General features: G+C 42.1%; 1 protein-coding gene across 2 annotated transcripts in view; it reads left to right on the top strand.

Moving 5' to 3' along the window:
• Nucleotides 1–23,362, top strand: part of SPAG16 (sperm associated antigen 16) — a 1,289,960-nt gene that overhangs the window by 803,978 nt on the left and 462,620 nt on the right. For both annotated transcript variants that reach the window (XM_069733408.1, XM_069733409.1), the window contains exon 13: nucleotides 8,032–8,158. In XM_069733408.1, coding sequence (XP_069589509.1) covers nucleotides 8,032–8,158 — 127 coding nt within the window. The remainder of the gene's footprint in view (nucleotides 1–8,031; nucleotides 8,159–23,362) is intronic.

Raw genomic sequence — 23,362 nt, 5'->3', positions numbered from 1 at the left:
CTCCTAGTGTTAGGACATACTTTCCCGTCTCACTTCCGATTGCTCAAACAGTGGAGGAATTTCTTCTGGCGCTAGGTCATATATGCAATGACCCCAACCGCATCTCCCTGGCTGAGTCCACGATGTCAGCTTCAGCAGGGAGACCAGCCAGTTGATGAGTATTGCTCCGAGTTTTTGAGGTGGTCCACTGACACTAAGTGTAATGACCCCATGCTCCATAGCCTGCTCTGTGAAAGGCTATCAGTAAGGGTGAAGGATACCTTAGCCCTGTATGAGACTCCAGTTTCCCTTAAGACAGCCATGTCTCTGACTATCTGGGTGGATCGCCGTCTTCACCAGAGACATAAAGAGACAACCCAATGTGCGGGAGGTCTGGGGCCAATGGAAACTTGGTCTGAGGCATCTGAGGAACCCATGCAGTTGGGTGGGGCAACTCATTTTGGAATACATTCTGCTGTGTGGCACAAAGGGGAGTATATATTATTGTGGTAGAAAGGGTCATTTCATGGACACGTGTCCTTCACTATCTCACTGTAAATAGTCTTCGAAAAACTAAGGAGCCCTGCATTGTGAGAAGGTTAGCAGCCTGGGTGTACATATCTCCTGTGGGTTGGACACAGTTTTTTCTGCCTGTTGAAATCCATCTGGGCAAAAATAAGGTGGTTATTTCTGCCTTTCTGGACAGTGGGGCGGGATTATCTTGATCAATGCTAGTTTCATCCAGGTCCAGGGCCTCAAATCACATACACTGTCCAGACTTATACCCATAAACACCATCGACTCTGCACCCTTGAGACAGGGGTATTTTACTGAAGCCATTACATCTACATGTAGTGGCCATTTACTCAGAAGGTACACCGATGCCTCTACCCTGTGCCAGTCATTACACTGGCTACCCATCCACTCCAGAATCCAGTACAAAACTACTACCCTCATCCACAAAGCACTCCATGGCTCAGCACCACCCTACATCTCCTCCCTGGTATCAGTCTACCACCCTACCCGTGCCCTCCGCTCCGCTAATGACCTCAGGTTAGCATCCTCAATAATCAGAACCTCCCACTCCCGTCTCCAAGACTTTACACGTGCTGCGCCGATTCTTTGGAATGCACTACCTAGGTTAATACGATTAATCCCCAATCCCCACAGTTTTAAGCGTGCCCTAAAAACTCATTTGTTCAGACTGGCCTACCGCCTCAATGCATTAACCTAACGATCCCTGTGTGGCCTATTTATAATAAAAAAAAAAAAAAAAAAGGTTCCTCGCATCATGTTCTCATACACTTTATGCAGTATTAGCCCTCTGTGTCTGTACTGCTACATACTTAGGCAGGTAACTGGTTCATGCAGCTTTACATGAACACCTGAGCCTTACACTATAGCTGGTCCGAATAACTAAAGCAATTGTTACCATCCACCTCTCGTGTCTCCCCTTTTCCCCATAGTTTGTAAGCTTGCGAGCAGGGCCCTCACTCCTCCTGGTATCTGTTTTGAACTGTATTTCTGTTATGCTGTAATGTTTATTGTCTGTACAAGTCCCCTCTATAATTTGTAAAGCGCTGCGGAATATGTTGGCGCTATATAAATAAAATTATTATTATTATTATTGACTGTTAAGTGCTAGAGGCTCTGCCCCCTCCTGTGGTTCTTGGACTTCCTTTGCTCACTCTGCACTGTGATAGATTTGCATACTCGGAAGGTGGTAAAGTGGAGTGAGTATTGTCAAGGACACTGCTTGGGCAACTGGCTTGCAAGGGTGGATACCCAGTCTCTGCCTAAATACCTGTCAGACTTTGGAGATGTGTTCTAAGAGCAGGGATGCCAAGACCTTCCTCCCCATCGTCCTATGCGTTGGAGGTGTTAAGCTGACCTGCCGCTAGTGTCTTGTCAAAGTGGGTTTTTAGTGCTGTCGGGGGGTCATAACAGACAGGCGCTTTCGTCTGTCAACAAAAATGCTGACTGACTCACTCTGATAAAAATAATCAAGGTCTGGATTTAGCCCCAAATTTTCCACATTACCCGATGACAGCAGCACACAAAGTGTTTTTAAACTTCAATATTTCAATGAGGCCCACCAGTTGTTGCCTTCAAGGGTCAATGGATGACCCTCTTATAAGTTTGTGCAAAGCCTTTATGAGTGTAGGAGTACATCAACTACACTTTTGTAATTTTTTTGCAGGATTACCACAACTACACTTTGTTCACAATATTTGAATGAGGCACTAAAGCACTGCAGTTGATGCCTTCAAGGGTGTATGGATGACCCTTCTTATAATTTTTGGCAGGCTTTGCACTTAGTGCATAGCCTTTATGAATCTAGGACTACCACTGCATGAGAATTTCAACATAATATGCATGAAGCACATCTTTATGTCTTTATGTCTAATACATGGTGTATTTGAGCTCCTTTCCCATCTAATTTTTGGCAGTTCTTGCTTTCTTCATAAATTACACTGAATATTCAATTTTTTAATTTAAAAAAATATAAAAATGTACAAAATTTTTTTTTCGTTTTATTACAATATTTTTTTTTTTAATTTTTGCATTATATACAAGTCATTTAAAGGAAAGAAAGTTTCTTAACACTTTTTTTCCTGCAAACTTCAATTTCTTGTCGATTTTGAATGTTTTATTGTCAGTCCTTAAAAGGAACCTGTCAGGTCCCCAATGCCATCCAGTCCAGCAGCATTGAGCTATATGTGATTAAACTACTGCCCTGTATAAGAAAATTCAGTTAAATAACTGCTTTTAAAATGCATTGAAAACCTCCAATTTATTTACCTATGCTAATAAGGGATTTGACTGGTTGATGGGGTGTTAGCTTCCCAGACTAGTGAGCCCTCTTTCCTTGTTATCACACCCCTGTTGGCATGATAACATAATTTGCACGATCCGGCCTCATCGCCAGCTCATGTAAATCTCTGCACGCACACCTCTCATTTTGGCAGCGTCATTCTATCTCTGAAGCCAGGTGTAAGCTTCCTGGCTTAGAGAGACTTACACTGTGCATGTCCGGAAGTTCAGAAGATGGCTTCTGGTCACTCGGTCATAGCTCAATGATGCTGGATTGGAGGGCATGTGGAACCTGGCAGGTTCTCTTTAAAGTGGAGTAAAAGTGTGACACTATTGTTCTCAGAAGCGAGTAGGAGTAAGAGATGCTTCCAAGGGTCTTCACCATGCTGTTCTCCTTCCATTCAGCACTTTTCCCATCCCTTTCAACATTTTCAGTGCCTCCCAGACCTCCTTGTAGGCTCCACTAGAAACATGGTCAGATTTCCCATTGACTCACATTATACTCATTAATTGAAATGAGCATCCAAGCATTAGGAATTGCTAGGCTTCAGTAATGAGCATCTCAGCATTTTTAGTGCTCACTCATCCGTATTTAGTTATGTTTTTTGTTCAATTTTTAATTATTATTTTTTTTTCCTTTGTATGTTCCAGTATACAACCCCTTGCAAAAATTATGGAAACACCGGCCTTGGAGGATGTTCATTCAGTTGTTTAATTTTTTAGAAAAAAAGCAGATCACAGACAGGGCACAAGACTAAAGTAATTTCAAATGGCAACTTTCTGGCTTTAAGAAACACTGAAAGAAATCAAGAACAAAAAATGTGGTAGTCAGTAATGGTTACTTTTTTTAACCAAACAGGGGAAAAATTATGGAGTCACTCAATTCTGAGGGAAAAAATTAAGCAATTATGAAAAACAACCAAACAAAAAAACACATCACTAGTATTTTGTTGCACCACCTCTGGCTTTTATAACAGTTTGCAGTCTCTGAGGCATGGACTTAATGAGTGTCACACAGCACTCTTCATTAATCTGGCTCCAACTTTCTCTGATTGCTGTTGCCTGATCAGCTTTGCAGGTTGGAGCCTTGTCATGGACCATTTTCTTCAACTTCCACCAAAGATTTTCAATTGGATTGAGATGCGGACTATTTGCAGGCCATGACATTGACCTTGTGTCTTTTTTCAAGGAATGTTTTTACAGTTTTTGCTCTATGGCAGGTTGTATTATCATCTTGTAAAATGATTTCATCATCCTCAAACATCCTTCAATTGATGGGATAAGAAAAGTGTCCAAAATATCAACATAAACTTGTGCATTTATTGAAGATGTAATGACAGCCATCTCCCCAGTGCCTTTACCTGACATGCAGCCGCATATCATCAATGACTGTGGAAATTTGCATGTTCTCTTCAGTCAGTCATCTTTATAAATCTCATTGGAACGGTACCAAACAAAAGTTCCAGCATCGTCACCTTACCCAATGCAGATTCGTAATTCATCACTGAATATGACTTTCATCCAGTCATCCATAGTCCAGGATTGCTTGTCCTCAGCCCATTGTGACCTTGGTTTTTTATGTATAGGTGTTATTGATGGCTGTCATTTAGCTTTTCTGTATGTAAATCCAATTTCCTTTAGGCGGTTTCTTACAGTTCGGTCACAAACGTTGAATCCAGTTTGCACCCATTCGTTCCTCATTTGTTTTGTTGTGCATTTCCTGCTTTGGAGACATATTGCTTTAAGTTTCCGGTCTTGATGCTTTGATGTCTTCCTTGGTCTACCAGTATGTTTGCCTTTAACAACCTTGCCATGTTGTTTGTATTTGGTCCAGATTTTAGACACAGCTGACTGTGAACCACCAACATCTTTTGCAACATTGTGTGATGATTTACCCTCTTTTAAAAGTTTGATAATTCTCTTGTTTGTTTCAATTGACATTTCTCGTGTTGGTGCCATGATTCATGTCAGTCCACTTGGTGCAGCAGCTCTCCAAGGTGTGATCACTCCTTTTTAGATGCAGACTAATGAGCAGATCTAATTTGATGCAGGTGTTAGTTTTAGGAATGAAAATTTACAGGGTGATTCCATAATTTTTTCCCTCAGAATCTAGTGACTCCAGAATTTTTCCCCTATGCTTGGTTAAAAAAAAGTAACCATTACTGACTACCACATTTTTTGTTCTTGATTTCTTTTAGTGTTTCTTAAAGCCAGAAAGTTGCCATTTGAAATTACTTCAGTTTTGTGCCATGTCTATGATCTGCTTTTTTTCTACAAAATTAAACAACTGAATGAACATCCTCCAAGGCCGGTGATTCCATAATTTTTCCAGGGTTTGTACTACAAAAGTATAGTTTTAGACCAAAATGTATATTACAAAAGTTTAATTTTAGACCGAAACGTCATATAATTTTTACAGTGAATTTATTTTCCAAATACAAAGTCTTGTTTATCTGCATTCACCCCGTAGTGCTACGTTTTTTGTTACTGTGTCATTGTAACCACCAGCAAAAAACTATTTTGTGGATAAATCTTCTTAAATGCATTTCCAAATCTTAACTGACATTTTCCTTTTGCATTGAATTTTCATTTCTTCATTTGTCCTAACTTTTGTGTTGCATAAAAAAACACTTGGAATGTTGGGGAGGAAAATTCTTCAGTCAGAGTAAAGTTATGGGCACATATTACCTTTTAAACATTTTCTATAGTCTCTTTTTTGATCTTCCACGATGTGTCACTACTCCAGTGTAACAGTTTTATTGTAAAGAATCACAATAAGACCACATTCACATTTTCAGTATGTGGTCAGTATTTTAAACAGTATTTGCAAGCCAAAATCAGGAGTGAAATAATAAGAGGCAGAGTATAGTAGAAACGTGTACCACTACTGTATTTTTATCCACTCCTGGTGTTCGCTTAAAAATACTGATATAAAAAACTCAACTTATATTGTTTAAGTGTTCCCTTTATTTTTTTGAGCTGTGTATATTAACTTTGTACTACATTACTAATATATAAAATATACTTATAAAAATGAAAGTACTTAGCGCATAAGTTGGTCAATTCATGAGAGCCCATTAGCCGCAACAAGGCAACCTTTCTATGATGGGACCCCAAACCTAATATTTATCAAACTGCTGGTCAGTTTTTGCAGTATACCATTGGTGGTGACTGCCTCCACACTTGGCTGTGCTCCTCCCACCAGCCTAAGGCTGCTTTTAATTAGGGCTGGATACTACCTGACCTTTAAATTTGTAGGCTTTTAGCCCGGGAGAAACATGTTTAATAAATACAATAATCTAGAATCTAGAGGTAGATCATGTATGACTGGTTCAAAAAGGTTGAAGTTGATGGACCTATGTCTTTTTTTCAATCTTCATAAGATATCTTGATAAAACTGTCATCGACACATTTTTGACTTGTTCAATGCCTTGTGCTATGTTAAAGGGGTTGTGCAGATTTGGGGTACAAGTCTACAGTCATTTTATGTGACTGCAGACTTGTGAATCCTCACAGCGACCACTGATCGGTGCAGTGAGCATTGAGCTTGTGACCGCAAGTATGTGATTTGCATACATGCAGTCACATGCTAACTAGACGTGCGTGGCCTCACTCAATCCAAGCGTATTGAGTGAAGCTGGACACGTCTAGTCGAATTGTGGCCGAAAGTGTGCAAATCGCATACTTGCGGTCACATGACTGCCTGCTCCCGGCACCGGAGAATCTTCATATAAAGCAGTGTTCCTCAAGTCCAGTCTTCAAGAGCCACCAACAGGTCATGTTTTCAGTATTTCCTTAGTATTGCACAGGTGATAGTTGCATCACCTGCACAGGCAATAATTCCATCACCTGTGCAATACTAAGGAAATCCTGAAAAGATGACCTGTTGGTGGCTCTTGAAGACTGGACTTGAGGAACACTGATATAGAGTAACTGCAGATTTGCTCCCCAAGGCCGCTCAAACCCTTTAAGTTTTTTGCATCATGATATTTTTCTCCTTTATGGTATATAGTAGTTAATACAATATGTGTTGGATTAATAATGTTACATCGGTATCTATCTACCTCAACAATTTACAGGAAGGAAATAAAGGGCTGTAGTGATTCAATTATTTACCCCTCTGGAATGAGTAGGGTGTCAAGCCTGCAAATGATTCAGATTAATAACCAGGATTGAATGTTCATATTGTATAGTGAGAAAGGTCAGCTGAGATGTTGCACACCAAAGTACGAAATCTGAAAGCCATACAGTCCACACATCATGTTTCCCATATCGCACATTCTACTTTTACTCTGAATTGTCTGAAAGTTACACATTTTATAAGAATTCTAAATGTCTTATTGATTTTATTCAAAAATATTATTCTGAGGGCTTTTCAGCGAAATGTAATATATTTGTATGAATACTCTTCCACATGCCACCTGTCAGGGTCTGTCACCTGAGTCCATTTACACATTGGAACATATCTGGACCAGGCTCTTCCTGTTGTGGCAGCTAATTAATCTCACCCAGTTCCTTCTGCAGCCCACTTGTCTATCCTTTGTGTCAATCACCAGAAGCTGATGCTGTATGCACAGTGTGCTCTGGGATCCTGTATGGTCTGCTTGGTTCCCTGTTGACATACAAGGGTGTGAGTTATAATTACATCTCGGGGCCCTGCAGGAAATTCATCTGGGATGTGTTATTTAAAGCAGGAATATACGTTTCTGCACAGATTGAGTGATAAGCAGCCCTTAGAGAGGGCAACTTGACTCTTCGAAATCCGTCTTCTGCTGTGCAATAGAATAGTAATTACTTGATATATTGACTTGCAAACTAAGCGCATTAACGCCATGGTTTCCTTGTAGCTTCCTTATTAGAGTTTCGGTTCTCTTGTCTTTCCAAATGCTCCTCTTGTGTGTTTTTTTTTTTTTACGATTGCTTTTTCCATGTTATTCTCTTCGTGTTTTGAATACATTAGGGTAATTATGGGAAATCCTGCACTATACTTAACATTTGGAAAAATTTATTTTGTATTGTAATGCAAATTTCTGAAAGCAAATTAAATTGCTAGTTCTCAACAGCAACGTAAGACTATTTTCAGAGTTGAGTATTCATTGTTTCATACAGACTCTTGAAATATTAATGGACTGCTTACATTACTGAATTCATAGGAAAGTTTTCATGAAAAGTTCTCCCTACTTAAGTTTTATGAGAGATGGTCATTAAGTAACCGGGTTTTTCTGTTTCCATTGACAGTGAAAGGTGCAGGTACACCATGAGAGGCCATGTGGATTCTGTGAATAGCATTGAGTTCCTGCCATATTCCAACATTGTGCTCACCAGCTCGGCTGATAAGACCTTGTCTTTATGGGATGCTAGAATGGTAAGTCAATCATATCTTATGTCTTTCTGGCTCCAAAACTTGACCTTCTATATTTATATATATTCAGATTGGATTTCTCAAAATTGACATGATCTACAGTCATCCGCTTGTCATTGGTATGGTATGATGGGTGGAAAGTCTTGCCGTAGTAGAGTAGCGAAGCCTCTCTTTTTCACTGTTTTTATGCACTTCTGATAATCCAGAAAGTATGGTACTATTAACACCGATGAGGTTGTATTGCGTTGTACAAAATATAATTGAAGGGAACCTGTCAGCCAATTCATGCTGCCAAAACTACGGGTCGTATAAATCAGCTCATGGCTGCATGCTTGCAACCAGGCATTTTCTTCTCCAAAACATTCCGACATTTCAGAGAAAAAATTGTTCTGCCGGGGATCATAGGCAGAGACGATACTAGTTTGGTGCCACACCAATTCTCCCTACACTGCCTTACTTAATTGGCAGGTCTTTCACTATGAAACAAGCAAAACCACAGAACAAATAGTGTACAAGTCCAGAATATCATAGAAAATATGTATCTTTATTAGAAAAAACGATAAAACAGTGGACAAAGACAGCAAGGTAGGGGACGTAAACAAAACCTCATGCTACCTAGGAGGTGGATACTGGTCCCCAGATGGCAATACCACACACACCCCAAAAGAGAAACCTATGGGATGTTTGTGGCAGGCACACATAAATATTGTTTAACACTGTCACAGGGTATAAAGAAAAAATCATACAGTTCTATATCATCACAATCAATGATACCCATAGGCAGATATAAATGAAGATAGTAAAAGTGCACATACCACAAGAGTACAGGGGACCGCACCAGCTCCAACCCACCCCAACGTGCGTTTCGGTAAAAGTCCTTCCTCAGGGGGCATGGTAGGTAGGTCTTTCACTATGTATACACAGGGAAGAGACCTGTTAATCATTTAGAGCGGTGTCGGGAGAGGTCGTCCAGAGGCGGTGCCGGACTAGTCTCATCTCTACTAATAGTTCTATAAACATTTTTTTTCCTCTGAAAAAAACATTCTTGGCTGCAATCGTGTACCCAAGCTCTTATTCATGCTATGAGTGGTTTAGGCAGCAAGAACCGACTGACAAGTACCCTTTAAAATGTTTTATCCTAATCAGCCCATCTGAAAGTACAATTTATTATTTGTGGTTGTTGTGCCATGTCTGATGCATTGTCAGATGTAGCTGAGCTTTGTGAACTCTGCACTACATTGTTACATGTGAATCAAGAGTAAACTTAAAACGTTAGGTCGTCCAACAGTGTTATTTCAAAGCACAAGTACACACATAATTAACTTGGCTTATTCCTAATGGCAATCACTGCATTTGTATAAAGCAGATTTTTTTTTCCAACTACAATGATTGTTAATGAAAGTGTTCCTATAGATTTAAAAAACCTGATACCACCACATATGGGGCGTATGGGAGCAGACTATTCAGGTGCACTGGTTTCAGTATTATTGCATGCACAATCAGTTCTATGATATTGGAAGGCTTCCTCCATTTATGTACTAACCAGGCTGGATTGTTCACATTGGACATTAACGGGTCTTGTCACGTTATGTATGTACAGTGGCAGGTAAAAGTTTGGTCACCCCTTGTCAAAATTACTGTTCTTGTGAACAGTTAAGCAACAGTTAAGTGTTTATGAAACAGTGTGATCAGCAGTGCTAAATGGATGTGGTTGGGACGTGGATATGGGTGTGACTAGTTGTGAAATGGGTGTGGTCAGAGGTGTGGCCTGAAATTTGCCGCGGCGCACTACGCGTGCCGCAAACTTTATACCTCTTTCCCTTCTTCAATAGTTGGGAAGTATGGTACCGCATTTGCCAGATCACGGCAAGTGCCGCAAATCCCATAGGGAATGAATGAGGCCAAATGCAGTGTTGCTGTAAGGGATCCGTTACACGGCAGATGCAGCAAAACTGCCCCATCTGCTGCAAAAGGCGACTTTCACATCAGCGATTCTTGCCAAAGTCACTGCGGATAGTGTCATACTCACCAAAGGGGGAGGCAGCACTAAAAGTGCCTAGGACAGCATAAACTCTAAATACGGCCCTGGGTACAGTGCCGATAATGTCTGTTAAGCATACCTCACAACTTTTAGAGAAGAGAAAGATGGACAAATCAGTAGTGTGCTGCAACAAATTTTGACCACGCACCTAGCCAGTGGGTCCAGAGCCTGCAATGCAGCTTCAAATTTAGAAAATTCTTCCATGATTGTCAGTGCAGCCTGTGGCTCATAGCTTGCAGGTTGTGGGTTTGATTCCTGAAGAGATCAGATCTCAAGAAAAGAAGAGAAAATTACATTTTTTTAATTTTTATTATTTTTAATACTATTTTAGTAAAAAAAATCTGACTTTCATTTTCTCTCTAGAATGCTGTGACATGCAAATGCACTGCTTTGTACAGATGCATCTCTATGTATCAGTATCATCTGCCTCTGTGTTCAGAACCTGCTCTTCCACTTCTAGTATAGAAAATCTTCCCATTCTTGTCAGTGAAGTCTGTGGCTCATTGCTTTAGCTGTTGCCTGCAATGATACAAGTTGTAGGTTTGATTCCCAGGGAGACCAGGTCACAAAAATAGAAGAGAATTGTTTATTAAATTAATGTAAATGTATGCATAGCCCTGCCCCCGAGGAGGAGCTATGAAGCGATAAAGACGCCACAGAGAAGACAATCGCATGGAGGGTACGGAAATCAGGAAAAAGCCCTGAAATGTAGGGCAGTGAGACTGCACCCTCAAATCAGGACAGTCCAGCTGAATCTGGGATGATTGGAAGCTATGCTGTAAACCGCTGTAGAATATGATGGATCTATATAAGCGAGTAAAATAAATCAATATTCTCTGTCCTATCTAGAGGAGCCTCAGTAAATCCTGTCTAGAAGAATATGTGTGTACTAGAGTTGAGCGACCTTGACCTTTTTAGAGTCGAGCCGGGTTTCGCGAAACCCGACTATCTCAAAAGTCGGGTCGAGTGAAATCGGCCGATTATGACGTAAAGTCGGGATCGACCGAAACACGAAACCCAATGCAAGTCAATGGGGCAGCATAGTCGGCAGTGAGTGGGGGCCAGGAAAACACCTAGAGTGCCCATTTTAATGTCAAAACCATCCATTCTTCTTAATGAAGCTTGTCAAGCGTAATTTACCTTATAATAATTGTAAGGCATTTGAAATTGGGGGTCATTTGGCTAAAGTTGTGGTGGGTAGGGCTGGTTCAAGTAATTAGTGGGCCCAGGAAATCTGGACCACGTCACGGCAGTGGAGCAGGGAGAGGTAAGTATTTCAACTTTGCAAGTGCTGTGAACCTGAGCAAGCAGGGGGGGCCCACTCGTTGGCATTGGCACTGGCACAGGGCCCCTCAAAGTACAGCGGTGTGTTTGCACGGCGGGGGCGCCTCCCACCGGCAGCAACACTTTTGCGTACTATGAGAGGCCCTGTGCCAGTGATGTCGCCAACTAGTATTCCTCCCCCCACCTGATGAAGGAACCTGCACTTTCATCTGCACCTACCTCGTTGTCCCCGTGTAAGGTGGTATGGTATGCGGGAAGAGCAACCTGACTTTCAGCAGGGTCACAATGTTGTTGTGTAGCGTGCACGGGGAATGTTGCGTTATGGGTCAATGTACCAGCAGACTCATCTATCACTGGCTGGGCAATGGGCAGGATGAGGAGGAAACACAGATATAGGCCCAAAGAATAAAGTTCAAAATTGGTAACACAGGAATAACCAGGGGGCATTGCAGTGGAGGACAACTGGAATGAGAGGCTGACACAGAGAGTAGGCCCAAATCAGTAAGTAGTCGAAATGCAGTTCAAAATTGGCAACCGTAGTAAACAGGCGGCACAGCTTTGTTCAGTGGAGGAGAACAGCAAGGAGTGGCAGACACCGATAGTAGGCCCCAACCCAACTAGTAGGCCAAATGCAGTCTAACATTAACAACTACTTAACGAGCGCCTGAAAACGGAATTTCAGGACAGGAAACCAGGAGAACAGCAAGGAGTGGCAGACACCGATAGTAGGCCCCAAACCAACTAGTACGCCAAATGCAGTTGTTCCGTTTAACCACAATTTAATGAGAGCCTGAAGATAGAAGTTCAGGAAAGGCAACCTGGAGAACACCTTGGAGTGGAACACACCATCTCTCTACACCCCATACCCAATTTGTAGGCCTAATGCAGTGTAGTTTCCAAGAACTACTAAACGAGAGCCGGAAGATCGAAGCTCAGGAAAGGCAACCTGGAGAACACCTTGGAGTGGAACACACCATCTCTCTACACCCCATACCCAATTTGTAGGCCTAATGCAGTGTAGTTTCCAACAACTACTAAACGAGAGCCGGAAGATCGAAGCTCAGGAAAGGCAACCTGGAGAACACCTTGGAGTGGAACACACCATCTCTCTACACCCCATACCCAATTTGTAGGCCTAATGCAGCGTAGTTTCCAACAACTACTAAACGAGAGCCGGAAGATCGAAGCTCAGGAAAGGCAACCTGGAGAACACCTTGGAGTGGAACACACCATCTCTCTACACCCCATACCCAATTTGTAGGCCTAATGCAGCGTAGTTTCCAACAACTACTAAACGAGAGCCGGAAGATCGAAGCTCAGGAAAGGCAACCTGGAGAACACCTTGGAGTGGAACACACCATCTCTCTACACCCCATACCCAATTTGTAGGCCTAATGCAGTGTAGTTTCCAACAACTATTAAACGAGAGCCGGAAGATCGAAGCTCAGGAAAGGCAACCTGGGGAACACCTTGGAGTGTAACACACCATCTCTCTCCACCCGATACCCATTTTGTAGGCCTAATGCAGTGTAGTTTTCTACAACTACTAAACGAGAGTCGGAAGACCGAAGCAATGGCAAGGAAACCTGGGGAACACCTTGGAGTGTAACACACCATCTCTTTCCACCCCATACCCAATTTGTAGGCCTAATGCAGCCTACTTTCCGACAACTACTAAACGAGAGCATGAAGATCGAAGCTCAGGAAAGGCATCCTGGGGAACACCTTGGAGTGTAACAAACCCTCTACACCACGGAAGGGCTGATTCTTAGGAAGGAAGGCTGTCGGAAAGAAGCAGGGCGCGTCCGAGGGTGATTATATTCTTATTAGGTATATACTCACCCTCGGACGCGCCCTGCTTCTTTATTTGTAATGAATGTTTATTTGCAATGTGGTTTTGACTTACTCTATTTTTTTGGTAAATAATGATTTTATTATTTTCATTGTTTTGCATCTTCTTGGCAATAATATAAAGAAGATGCGACAGGACAACACTCGGTGGATGCCATATCTGTGTTTTAAATTGAAAAAAACTTTCAGTTAACTACTTGCAGGAGAAAGTTATTGTAGCTGGTGGCCATTTTTAGTACTGTACCAGATTTTTGTTGTATGTGTTTGTTTTTAATGTTAAAATGTCTGCATTTGATATCTCTCCAGTATTTTCTTTTTTATAAGCAAAATACTTATTTTTATATTTTCTGATGTTGGTTCAAGGGGTACACGGGCAGCAGTAGACAGGTCAGTGGAGGCCTAGTGGAAGGAGGGACCGCAGACAGGCTTCGAAGCCCTAACATAATAAATTGGGCTGGCTGTAGGCAATTTAAAATTGGTTCCAGGGGAACACGGGCAGCAGTAGACAGGTCAGTGGAGGCCTAGTGGAAGGAGGGACCGCAGACAGGCTTGGAAGCCCTAACATAATAAATTGGGCTGGCTGTAGGCAATTTAAAATTGGTTCCAGGGGAACACGGGCAGCAGTAGACAGGTCAGTGGAGGCCTAGTGGAAGGAGGGACTGCAGACAGGCTTCGAAGCCCTAACATAATAAATTGGGCTGGCTGTAGGCAATTTAAAATTGGTTCCAGGGGAACACGGGCAGCAGTAGACAGGTCAGTGGAGGCCTAGTGGAAGGAGGGACCGCAGACAGGCTTCGAAGCCCTAACATAATAAATTGGGCTGGCTATAGGCAATTTAAAATTGGTTCCAGGGGAACACGGGCAGCAGTAGACAGGTCAGTGGAGGCCTAGTGGAAGGAGGGACCGCAGACAGGCTTCGAAGCCCTAACATAATAAATTGGGCTGGCTGTAGGCAATTTAAAATTGGTTCCAGGGGAACACGGGCGGCAGTAGACAGGTCAGTGGAGGCCTAGTGGAAGGAGGGACCGCAGACAGGCTTCGAAGCCCTAACATAATAAATTGGGCTGGCTGTAGGCAATTTAAAATTGGTTCCAGGGGAACACGGGCGGCAGTAGACAGGTCAGTGGAGGCCTAGTGGAAGGAGGGACCGCAGACAGGCTTCGAAGCCCTAACATAATAAATTGGGCTGGCTGTAGGCAATTTAAAATTGGTTCCAGGGGAACACGGGCAGCAGTAGACAGGTCAGTGGAGGCCTAGTGGAAGGAGGGACCGCAGACAGGCTTCGAAGCCCTAACATAATAAATTGGGCTGGCTGTAGGCAATTTAAAATTGGTTCCAGGGGAACACGGGCGGCAGTAGACAGGTCAGTGGAGGCCTAGTGGAAGGAGGGACCGCAGACAGGCTTCGAAGGCCTAACATAAGAAAAATGTCAATACAATGGTATTGACAGTGCCAGGCATTGAAGGATGTCAGCGCATAGACTAAACATTGGTGGAGCTGTGAGAGAAAATTTTGCAAGTCGTAGAGCACTGTTTGACCTGGGGGGGGGGACTGTCTTGTGGCCGGCGGTACAGGCCCAGGGCCCCTCATATTACAACGGTGTGTCTGACGTTGGGTGCGCACCACCACCGCCAGACACTTTATTGTACTATGAGGGACCTAGTGGCAGTGCCGTCGACCAAAAGCGGGCACACCCACCTCTTCAGACAAACAGTACTCTCACGGGTGCTGGCGCCAAGTGGCGATACCACGGCCCCGTGTGGGGACTTTGGCCATTTAGGGAGGTGTTAACATGTCGGATGCTGGACAATCAGGTGCTGCAAATTACGAGATTGGAAAAGTCGTTCAGAATAGTCCACAGGCAAGACCTTTACATAGGAAAGCTAGGTGTCAGCCGGGCAAGGTGGGGCAAAAGATTTCGAAATCCAGTTGTGGTTCATTTTAATGAAGGTTAGATCATCTACATTTTGGGTAGCCAGACGAGTCCTTTTTTCTGTTAGTATTGAACCTGCAGCACTGAATACTCTTTCTGATAGGACACTAGCTGCCGGGCAAGCAAGCTCCTGCAATGCATATTCTGCCAATTCTGGCCAGGTGTCTAATTTTGATGCCCAGTAATCAAATGGGAATGACGGTTGAGGGAGAACATCGATAAGGGATGAAAAATAGTTTGTAACCATACTGGACAAATGTTGTCTCCTGTCACTTTGAATTGATGCTGCAGTACCTGTCCTGTCTGCAGTCATAGCAAAATCACTCCACAACCTGGTCAGAAAACCCCTCTGGCCAACGCCACTTCTGATTTCTGCCCCTCTAACTCCTCTGGTCTGCTGGCCCCTGCAGCTCGTGTGAGAACGATCACGGGCGCTGTGTGCAGGGAATGCCAGAAGCAAACGGTCAACAAGAGTTGATTGTTTGGTTGCTAATATTAGTTCCAAGTTCTCATGTGGCATTATATTTTGCAATTTGCCTTTATAGCGAGGATCAAGGAGGCAGGCCAACCAGTAATCGTCATCGTTCATCATTTTAGTTATGCGTGTGTCCCTTTTGAGGATACGTAAGGCATAAGCCGCCATGTGGGCCAAAGTTCCAGTTCTCAAATCTCCGCTTGTGCTTGGTTGAGGGGCAGTTTCAGGCAAATCCACGTCACTTGTGTCCCTCCAAAAACCAGAACCCGGCCTTGCCGCGCCACCAATTTCCAGTGGCCCCGGAAAAGCTTCCTCATTACAAATATAATCATCCCCATCATCCTCCTCGTCCTCCTCCTCCTCTTCGCCCGCTAACTCGTCCTGTACACTGCCCTGGCCAGACAATGGCTGACTGTCATCAAGGCTTTCCTCTTCCTCAGCTGCAGACGCCTGATCCTTTATGTGCGTCAAACTTTGCATCAGCAGACGCATTAGGGGGATGCTCATGCTTATTATGGCGTTGTCTGCACTAACCAGCCATGTGCATTCCTCAAAACACTGAAGGACTTGACACATGTCTTGAATCTTCGACCACTGCACACCTGACAACTCCATGTCTGCCATCCTACTGCCTGCCCGTGTATGTGTATCCTCCCACAAAAACATAACAGCCCGCCTCTGTTCGCACAGTCTCTGAAGCATGTGCAGTGTTGAGTGCTCTTGCTGCTCCGGCTTTAAAAGCGGTTTTCCTACTCCCAGAAAAGGGAGCGTTCGAGGCCTTGTGTAGCCAGACGACGAACCTGGCTCCACAGCTCCAGACTTAGGTGCAATATTTTTTTTCCCACGACCAGCTGATGCTCCACCACTACCACTACCCTCATTACCAGCTGACAATGAACGTCCCCGGCCACGACCTCTTCCACCAGACTTCCTCATTGTTTTAAAAAACGTAAACAAACTAACGGTATTTGTTGCTGTCACACAAATTACACGGTGAGCTATAACTTCAGTATGATTTAGCTACCCCTTTACAGGTGAGTGAGACCACAACGAAAATCAGGCACAATGTTACACACTCTGTTGTTGGTGGCAACAAATGAGAGAGATGCCACACACGCAGGACTGTCACTGAAGCACAAATGTAAATATTAATCTCCCACTGATTTGATTTTTTTTTTTTTTCAGGGAGACTTTAGGAAAAAAAAAAAAATAGAATAAAATGATTTTTTCAGGAAGAATTTAGAAACCAAATACAATAAAATGATTTTTTCAGGGAGAATTTAGAAAACAAATAAAACAAAAAAAGGCTTTCTATGGCCCACTGAGTGAGAGATGACGCACACAGGAGTCAGGAGTGGCACACAAGCCCAGAGGCCAATATTTATCTCCCACTGATTGATGTAGTGATTTTTTCAGGTAGATTTTGGAACCCAAATCAAGCTAAAAAAATAATAGGCTTTCTATGGCCCACAATTGGAGAGAGAGAGAGAGATGGCACACCCAGGAGTCAAGACTGGCACACAAGCAGAAAGGGCAATATTAATCTCCCACTGATTTGTTTTTGTTTGTTTTTTTCAGGGAGACTTTAGGAAAAAAAAATAATAGAATAAAATGATTTTTTCAGGAAGAATTTAGAAACCAAATAAAATAAAATGATTTTTTCAGGGAGAATTTAGAAAACAAATAAAACAAAAAAAGGCTTTCTATGGCCCACTGAGTGAGAGATGACGCACACAGGAGTCAGGAGTGGCACACAAGCCCAGAGGCCAATATTTATCTCCCACTGATTGATGTAGTGATTTTTTCAGGTAGATTTTGGAACCCAAATCAAGCTAAAAAAATAATAGGCTTTCTATGGCCCACAATTGGAGAGAGAGAGAGAGATGGCACACCCAGGAGTCAAGACTGGCACACAAGCAGAAAGGGCAATATTAATCTCCCACTGATTTGTTTTTTTTTTTTTTTTCAGGGAGACTTTAGGAAAAAAAAATAATAGAATAAAATGATTTTTTCAGGAAGAATTTAGAAACCAAATAAAATAAAATGATTTTTTCAGGGAGAATTTAGAAAACAAATAAAACAAAAAAAGGCTTTCTATGGCCCACTGAGTGAGAGATGACGCACACAGGAGTCAGGAGTGGCACACAAGCCCAGAGGCCAATATTTATCTCCCACTGATTGATGTAGTGATTTTTTCAGGTAGATTTTGGAACCCAAATCAAGCTAAAAAAATAATAGGCTTTCTATGGCCCACAATTGGAGAGAGAGAGAGAGATGGCACACCCAGGAGTCAAGACTGGCACACAAGCAGAAAGGGCAATATTAATCTCCCACTGATTTGTTTTTTTTTTTTTTTTTCAGGGAGACTTTAGGAAAAAAAAATAATAGAATAAAATGATTTTTTCAGGAAGAATTTAGAAACCAAATAAAATAAAATGATTTTTTCAGGGAGAATTTAGAAAACAAATAAAACAAAAAAAGGCTTTCTATGGCCCACTGAGTGAGAGATGACGCACACAGGAGTCAGGAGTGGCACACAAGCCCAGAGGCCAATATTTATCTCCCACTGATTGATGTAGTGATTTTTTCAGGTAGATTTTGGAACCCAAATCAAGCTAAAAAAATAATAGGCTTTCTATGGCCCACAATTGGAGAGAGAGAGAGAGATGGCACACCCAGGAGTCAAGACTGGCACACAAGCAGAAAGGGCAATATTAATCTCCCACTGATTTGTTTTTTGTTTTTTTTTCAGGGAGACTTTAGGAAAAAAAAATAATAGAATAAAATGATTTTTTCAGGAAGAATTTAGAAACCAAATAAAATAAAATGATTTTTTCAGGGAGAATTTAGAAAACACATAAAACAAAAAAAGGCTTTCTATGGCCCACTGAGTGAGAGATGACGCACACAGGAGTCAGGAGTGGCACACAAGCCCAGGGGCCAATATTTATCTCCCACTTTTTTTTTTTTGTTCCAGGGAAAATTTATAAACCCAATAAAAAAAATAATAAATAGGCTTTCTATGGCCCACTATCTGAGAGAGAGAGAGAGATGGCACGCTTAGGACTGGCACACAAGCCCTAAGGCCAATATTAATCTCCCTTTTTTTTTCAGGGAGAATTTATAAAACCAAAAAAAATAAATAAATAGGCTTTCTATGGCCCACTATTTGTGAGAGAGATGGCACGCTCAGGACTGGCACACAAGCCCAGAGGCCAATATTAGTCTCCCACTTTTTTTTTTTTTTGTTCCAGGGAAAATTTATAAACCCAATAAAAAAAATAATATATAGGCTTTCTATGGCCCACTATCTGAGAGAGAGAGATGGCACGCTTAGGACTGGCACACAAGCCCAAAGGCCAATATTAATCTCCCACTGATTGATTTATTGATTTTTTCAGGTAGAATTTAGAACCCAAATAAAGCAAAAAAAAAAAAATGGGCTTTCTATGGCCCACTGAGTGAGTGATGATGCACACAGGAGTCAGGAGTGGCACACAAGCCCTGAGGCCAATATTTTTCTCCCACTGATTGATGTAGTGATTTTTTCAGGTAGATTTTAGAACCAAAATCAAGCAAAAAAATAAATAGGCTTTCTATGGCCCACTGACTGAGAGATGGCACACACAGGGATGGCACTCTAGCAGAAATGTCAATCTTAATCTCCCACAAAAAAAAAAAAAAAACAGGGAGTGTCCTTCAATTACTATCTCCCTGCAGTAATCTCAGCCAGGTATGGCAGGCAGCAATAAGGCGTGGACTGATGCACAAATTAAATAAAAAGTGTGTACAAACAAAAAAGATAGCTGTGCAGAAAGGAAGGAACAAGAGGATTTGTGCTTTGAAAAAAGCAGTTGGTTTGCACAGCGGCGTACACACAGCAATGCAGCTATCAGGGAGCCTTCTAGGGCAGCCCAATGAGCTGCAGCGCTGAGGGGAAAAAAAAAAATGTAGCTTCCACTGTCCCTGCACACCGAAGGTGGTGTTGGGCAGTGGAAATCGCTACAGCACAAGCGGTTTGGTGGTTAATGGACCCTGCCTAACGCTATCCCTGCTTCTGACGAAGCGGCAGCAACCTCTCCCTAAGCTCAGATCAGCAGCAGTAACATGGCGGTCGGCGGGAACGCCCCTTTATAGCCCCTGTGACGCCGCAGACAGCAAGCCAATCACTGCAATGCCCTTCTCTAAGATGGTGGGGACCAGGACCTATGTCATCACGCTGCCCACACTCTGCGTTTACCTTCATTGGCTGAGAAATGGCGCTTTTTGCATCATTGAAACGCGACTTTGGCGCGAAAGTCGCGTACCGCATGGCCGACCCCGCACAGGGGTCGGATCGGGTTTCATGAAACCCGACTTTGCCAAAAGTCGGCGACTTTTGAAAATGAACGACCCGTTTCGCTCAACCCTAGTGTGTACTATGGAATTTTTTATATATATTTTAGCGAAAATGATCCAATATCTAATTACTGTTAATGTACAATGTACTATACAAAGAGAACGTGTGCATCAGTGACCTGTACTTACTTTCACTGGACGCTATGTCTAAGTAATTGACCCAAAATACAATTGGGAAAGATCAAATTCTCAAATCACTTTTCTTTGCCTCTAATTACCATCCGTATTTTAATTGCCTCGTTAATAGTTATCGAACTTGTGGCCAACTTTTTAATCAGCCTGCTTAATTAGAAATTCTGTCCAGCAAAGAGCACAAGTGTTGTGGTCTGTGTTCGGACTTGGGGAGTGCCATTGACCCGTTATGTGCCATTTAGTAGATATTCCCAATCAGACTGCCATTTAGTTTGCTACAAAGCAGTGAAAGTGCAGCACGAGATGAATCGAAAGCGTTTGTCATTGACGCTCTTCGGATAATAGATGCATATTAAGATACAATAATTATAGGTGGCATTAAGAAATGGCACGGATGATTGGATAGAAGTAATAGATTCAGTTGTGATATAACGATTAAACATATTCTCTAGTCTGGTCCAATGGATATTCTTTCTTCGAGCATATTCAGTTATGCGTTCCTGACATCAGCCCACTCATGATTTAATTGATGTTATTGTGGGATTGTGAAGGTAAATGGTCGATGTTGTGACTCATCATCTCAAGGGCTAAAAGTGCTTCTCAGTGTGCAGCTGGGTATGTTACTCTGTGTATGTGATTCGGAAAATTATTATTTTCACTTGTGCTTACGTAAATGCGTTTGGCTTTTGTAATCCTTAATATAGTAAAGAACCCATTATCGTAATACAGAAAATAATGCATTCTGAGGTCTTATAACTTCTTGCTGGGATAATGGAGTACTTGATTTTAGAATGACTCTATTGAAATTGCATTGCCAGTCGGTGATAATTGAGGTGAGGTTCCAAGGATTTCAATGAGTAAAATTAAATTTGATAAACAAAATAATAGTTGATACTTGCCTTACTAAATTTTGGCATTCACAGAAACAAATACCTAGCTTAACGCCACTCGCCCATGCCTCATGAAGTACCGTAAATAACACTGCCGAAGAAAAGAACATTGATAATCTCTTTACAATATGTATAGATATATATTATGTATACATTATACTATTATTTACAATACATAGTAAATGTATATTGGGCACGAAGTGAATTATCAGTTCTTGAATTTGATTCTTTGGGGGCAAGAAAAATGGGCAAGATTAAGGTTTAGATTTGGGAGAATCAATTCCTAGGATCCTATTCCAGCGTCCAGGACAGTAATCTGTGACCACTGGACACAAGCGCTGCAAATCACTTCTTATTTTACATCATTCACAGGTTTTCTTTTGATTAGCCAGATATCATCTTTACAGCATGATGCAAACACAATATCGCACCAGTCAAGATAATCAAAAGATGAGCTACAGTCACAAAGAGACAAGGGGCGATTTGCAAGGCTCACATTCCAGCCGTAATGGCTTACTGACCTGGCTACTGGACTGTATTCCTATGACCCATCTAATAAGGATCAGAATGATTTTGACAAGAGCCAAATAGCAACAAAATTGAGTACAAGTATCACCAAACGGCAGGCCTTGTCAAATGTCCCTTGTAAGAAATCATTTGTACCTCCCAAAAGAGGTCAACTTGTGAATCAACGCGATCCTGGACACTAAGGCTCATTGATGCCATGGAGTGGGAGGCTAACCTGTCTCATCTGATCTCACAAGATAGCTACTGTAGTGGAATAGATCTGAAGAAACTACTATACTACTAGGTGTTAAAAGGACAAGTGTCCCAGCTTTCTAGAGCCTTGTCTACCCCCAAAACCCCCTAAAGTGGGCAGATGAGTATCTAAATTAGACCAGGTAACAATGAAAAAAGGTGGTGTTGTCTGATGAATTATGTCCTTTGCACTATGTGAATTGTTTGATGCTTTCCTCGAGTAATGATTGTACTAGGATGCACTATAGGAAGAAGGAACGTCAGCAGAGGCAGTGCGATGCTCTGGGCAAAGTACAGATGATAAATCAAATGTCATTGATGACTTGAGTTTTGCTGTAGAGGGTGCTTACTCAGGAATATTGTGCAAATCAAAACCTGAACTTGCTTTCTAATGGGCTGTTTGCTTTATATGAAACCAATTGTATTGACTACATTTTATCATTCTATGTGCCACTAGCTTTTATTCCAAAAAATGTGATGGCCTCACAGTAATAAAAAAAATATACATTACAGTGATAGAATCTGTGGTGTTAGTGAACCTTGAGCCTTCATATCTTTGTGGGACCTCTACATTTTGTTCATAAAAATTACTGTTTCATAAGTAGTAATCTCACAAGACTTTGCCATGGTTAAGAACAAGGCCATTCGAAAATTGTCAGTTTTTCACTCTACTGTACCATGCAATGCTAGTCTGTTCATCTTTGGATATGTTTTTAGATAATTTTTGAATAAAGCAGATTTTTTACATTTAGAAGTGCTGGATTGCATGCTTAAGGAGATCAGTGGTTCGTATGGATTTTCTGCAGCCTCCTGCTGGGCGGCAGACTCCTTGCACTTCGTTTGTTATTGGACGTCCACAGAATATGGAGTGATGATAAACTTACCTCTCTTTCTCTCTCTTACTGTTATTTGCAGGTAAAGCACCTCTCCAGTGTTTTTTTTATTTCAGCGCTCTAGTTGTGATACTAACGTAAGATCCTTTCACCAATATTATACTTTTCACCAGCCGTCTTCAGCTCTTCCCTGATCTCAAGCCGCCATCCTGTGACCGTAACTTTGACTGACCAGATGTCAGATGTAACAGTCACAAACTCTCAATGCAAGTATATAAGAGCCAGAAAAAGGCTCTCATAGACTTGCATTGAAAAGTCACAAAGCAGGTCACAAAATGCTGGAGAGCGCCCAGAGCGGTGTGGATACCAGCAGATGTTGGATGGGAAGTATAAGACAATGTGCAGGGGCCTTTCATTAGTAGCACCACTCCAGTGATGCAATAAAGAAAAAGTGCTGGAGTGGTGCTTTAAGCTATTGTTTGTGACCAGTCATGATACACTACCCCTAAATATACCCTAATTTGGCATATAAAAATGGGCTTCACAAGCCGACAACCCCTTCAGTACTAAATGCTTTTTGCTACAAGCTTTGTAGAAGTACATTGTTCATT

The sequence above is a fragment of the Ranitomeya imitator genome, chromosome 7 (assembly GCF_032444005.1).
Source record: "Ranitomeya imitator isolate aRanImi1 chromosome 7, aRanImi1.pri, whole genome shotgun sequence".
NCBI classification, from domain to species: Eukaryota; Metazoa; Chordata; class Amphibia; order Anura; family Dendrobatidae; genus Ranitomeya; species Ranitomeya imitator.
Note: the sequence above shows the minus strand (reverse complement) of the source record. Positions and strands in the feature narration are given on the sequence as shown.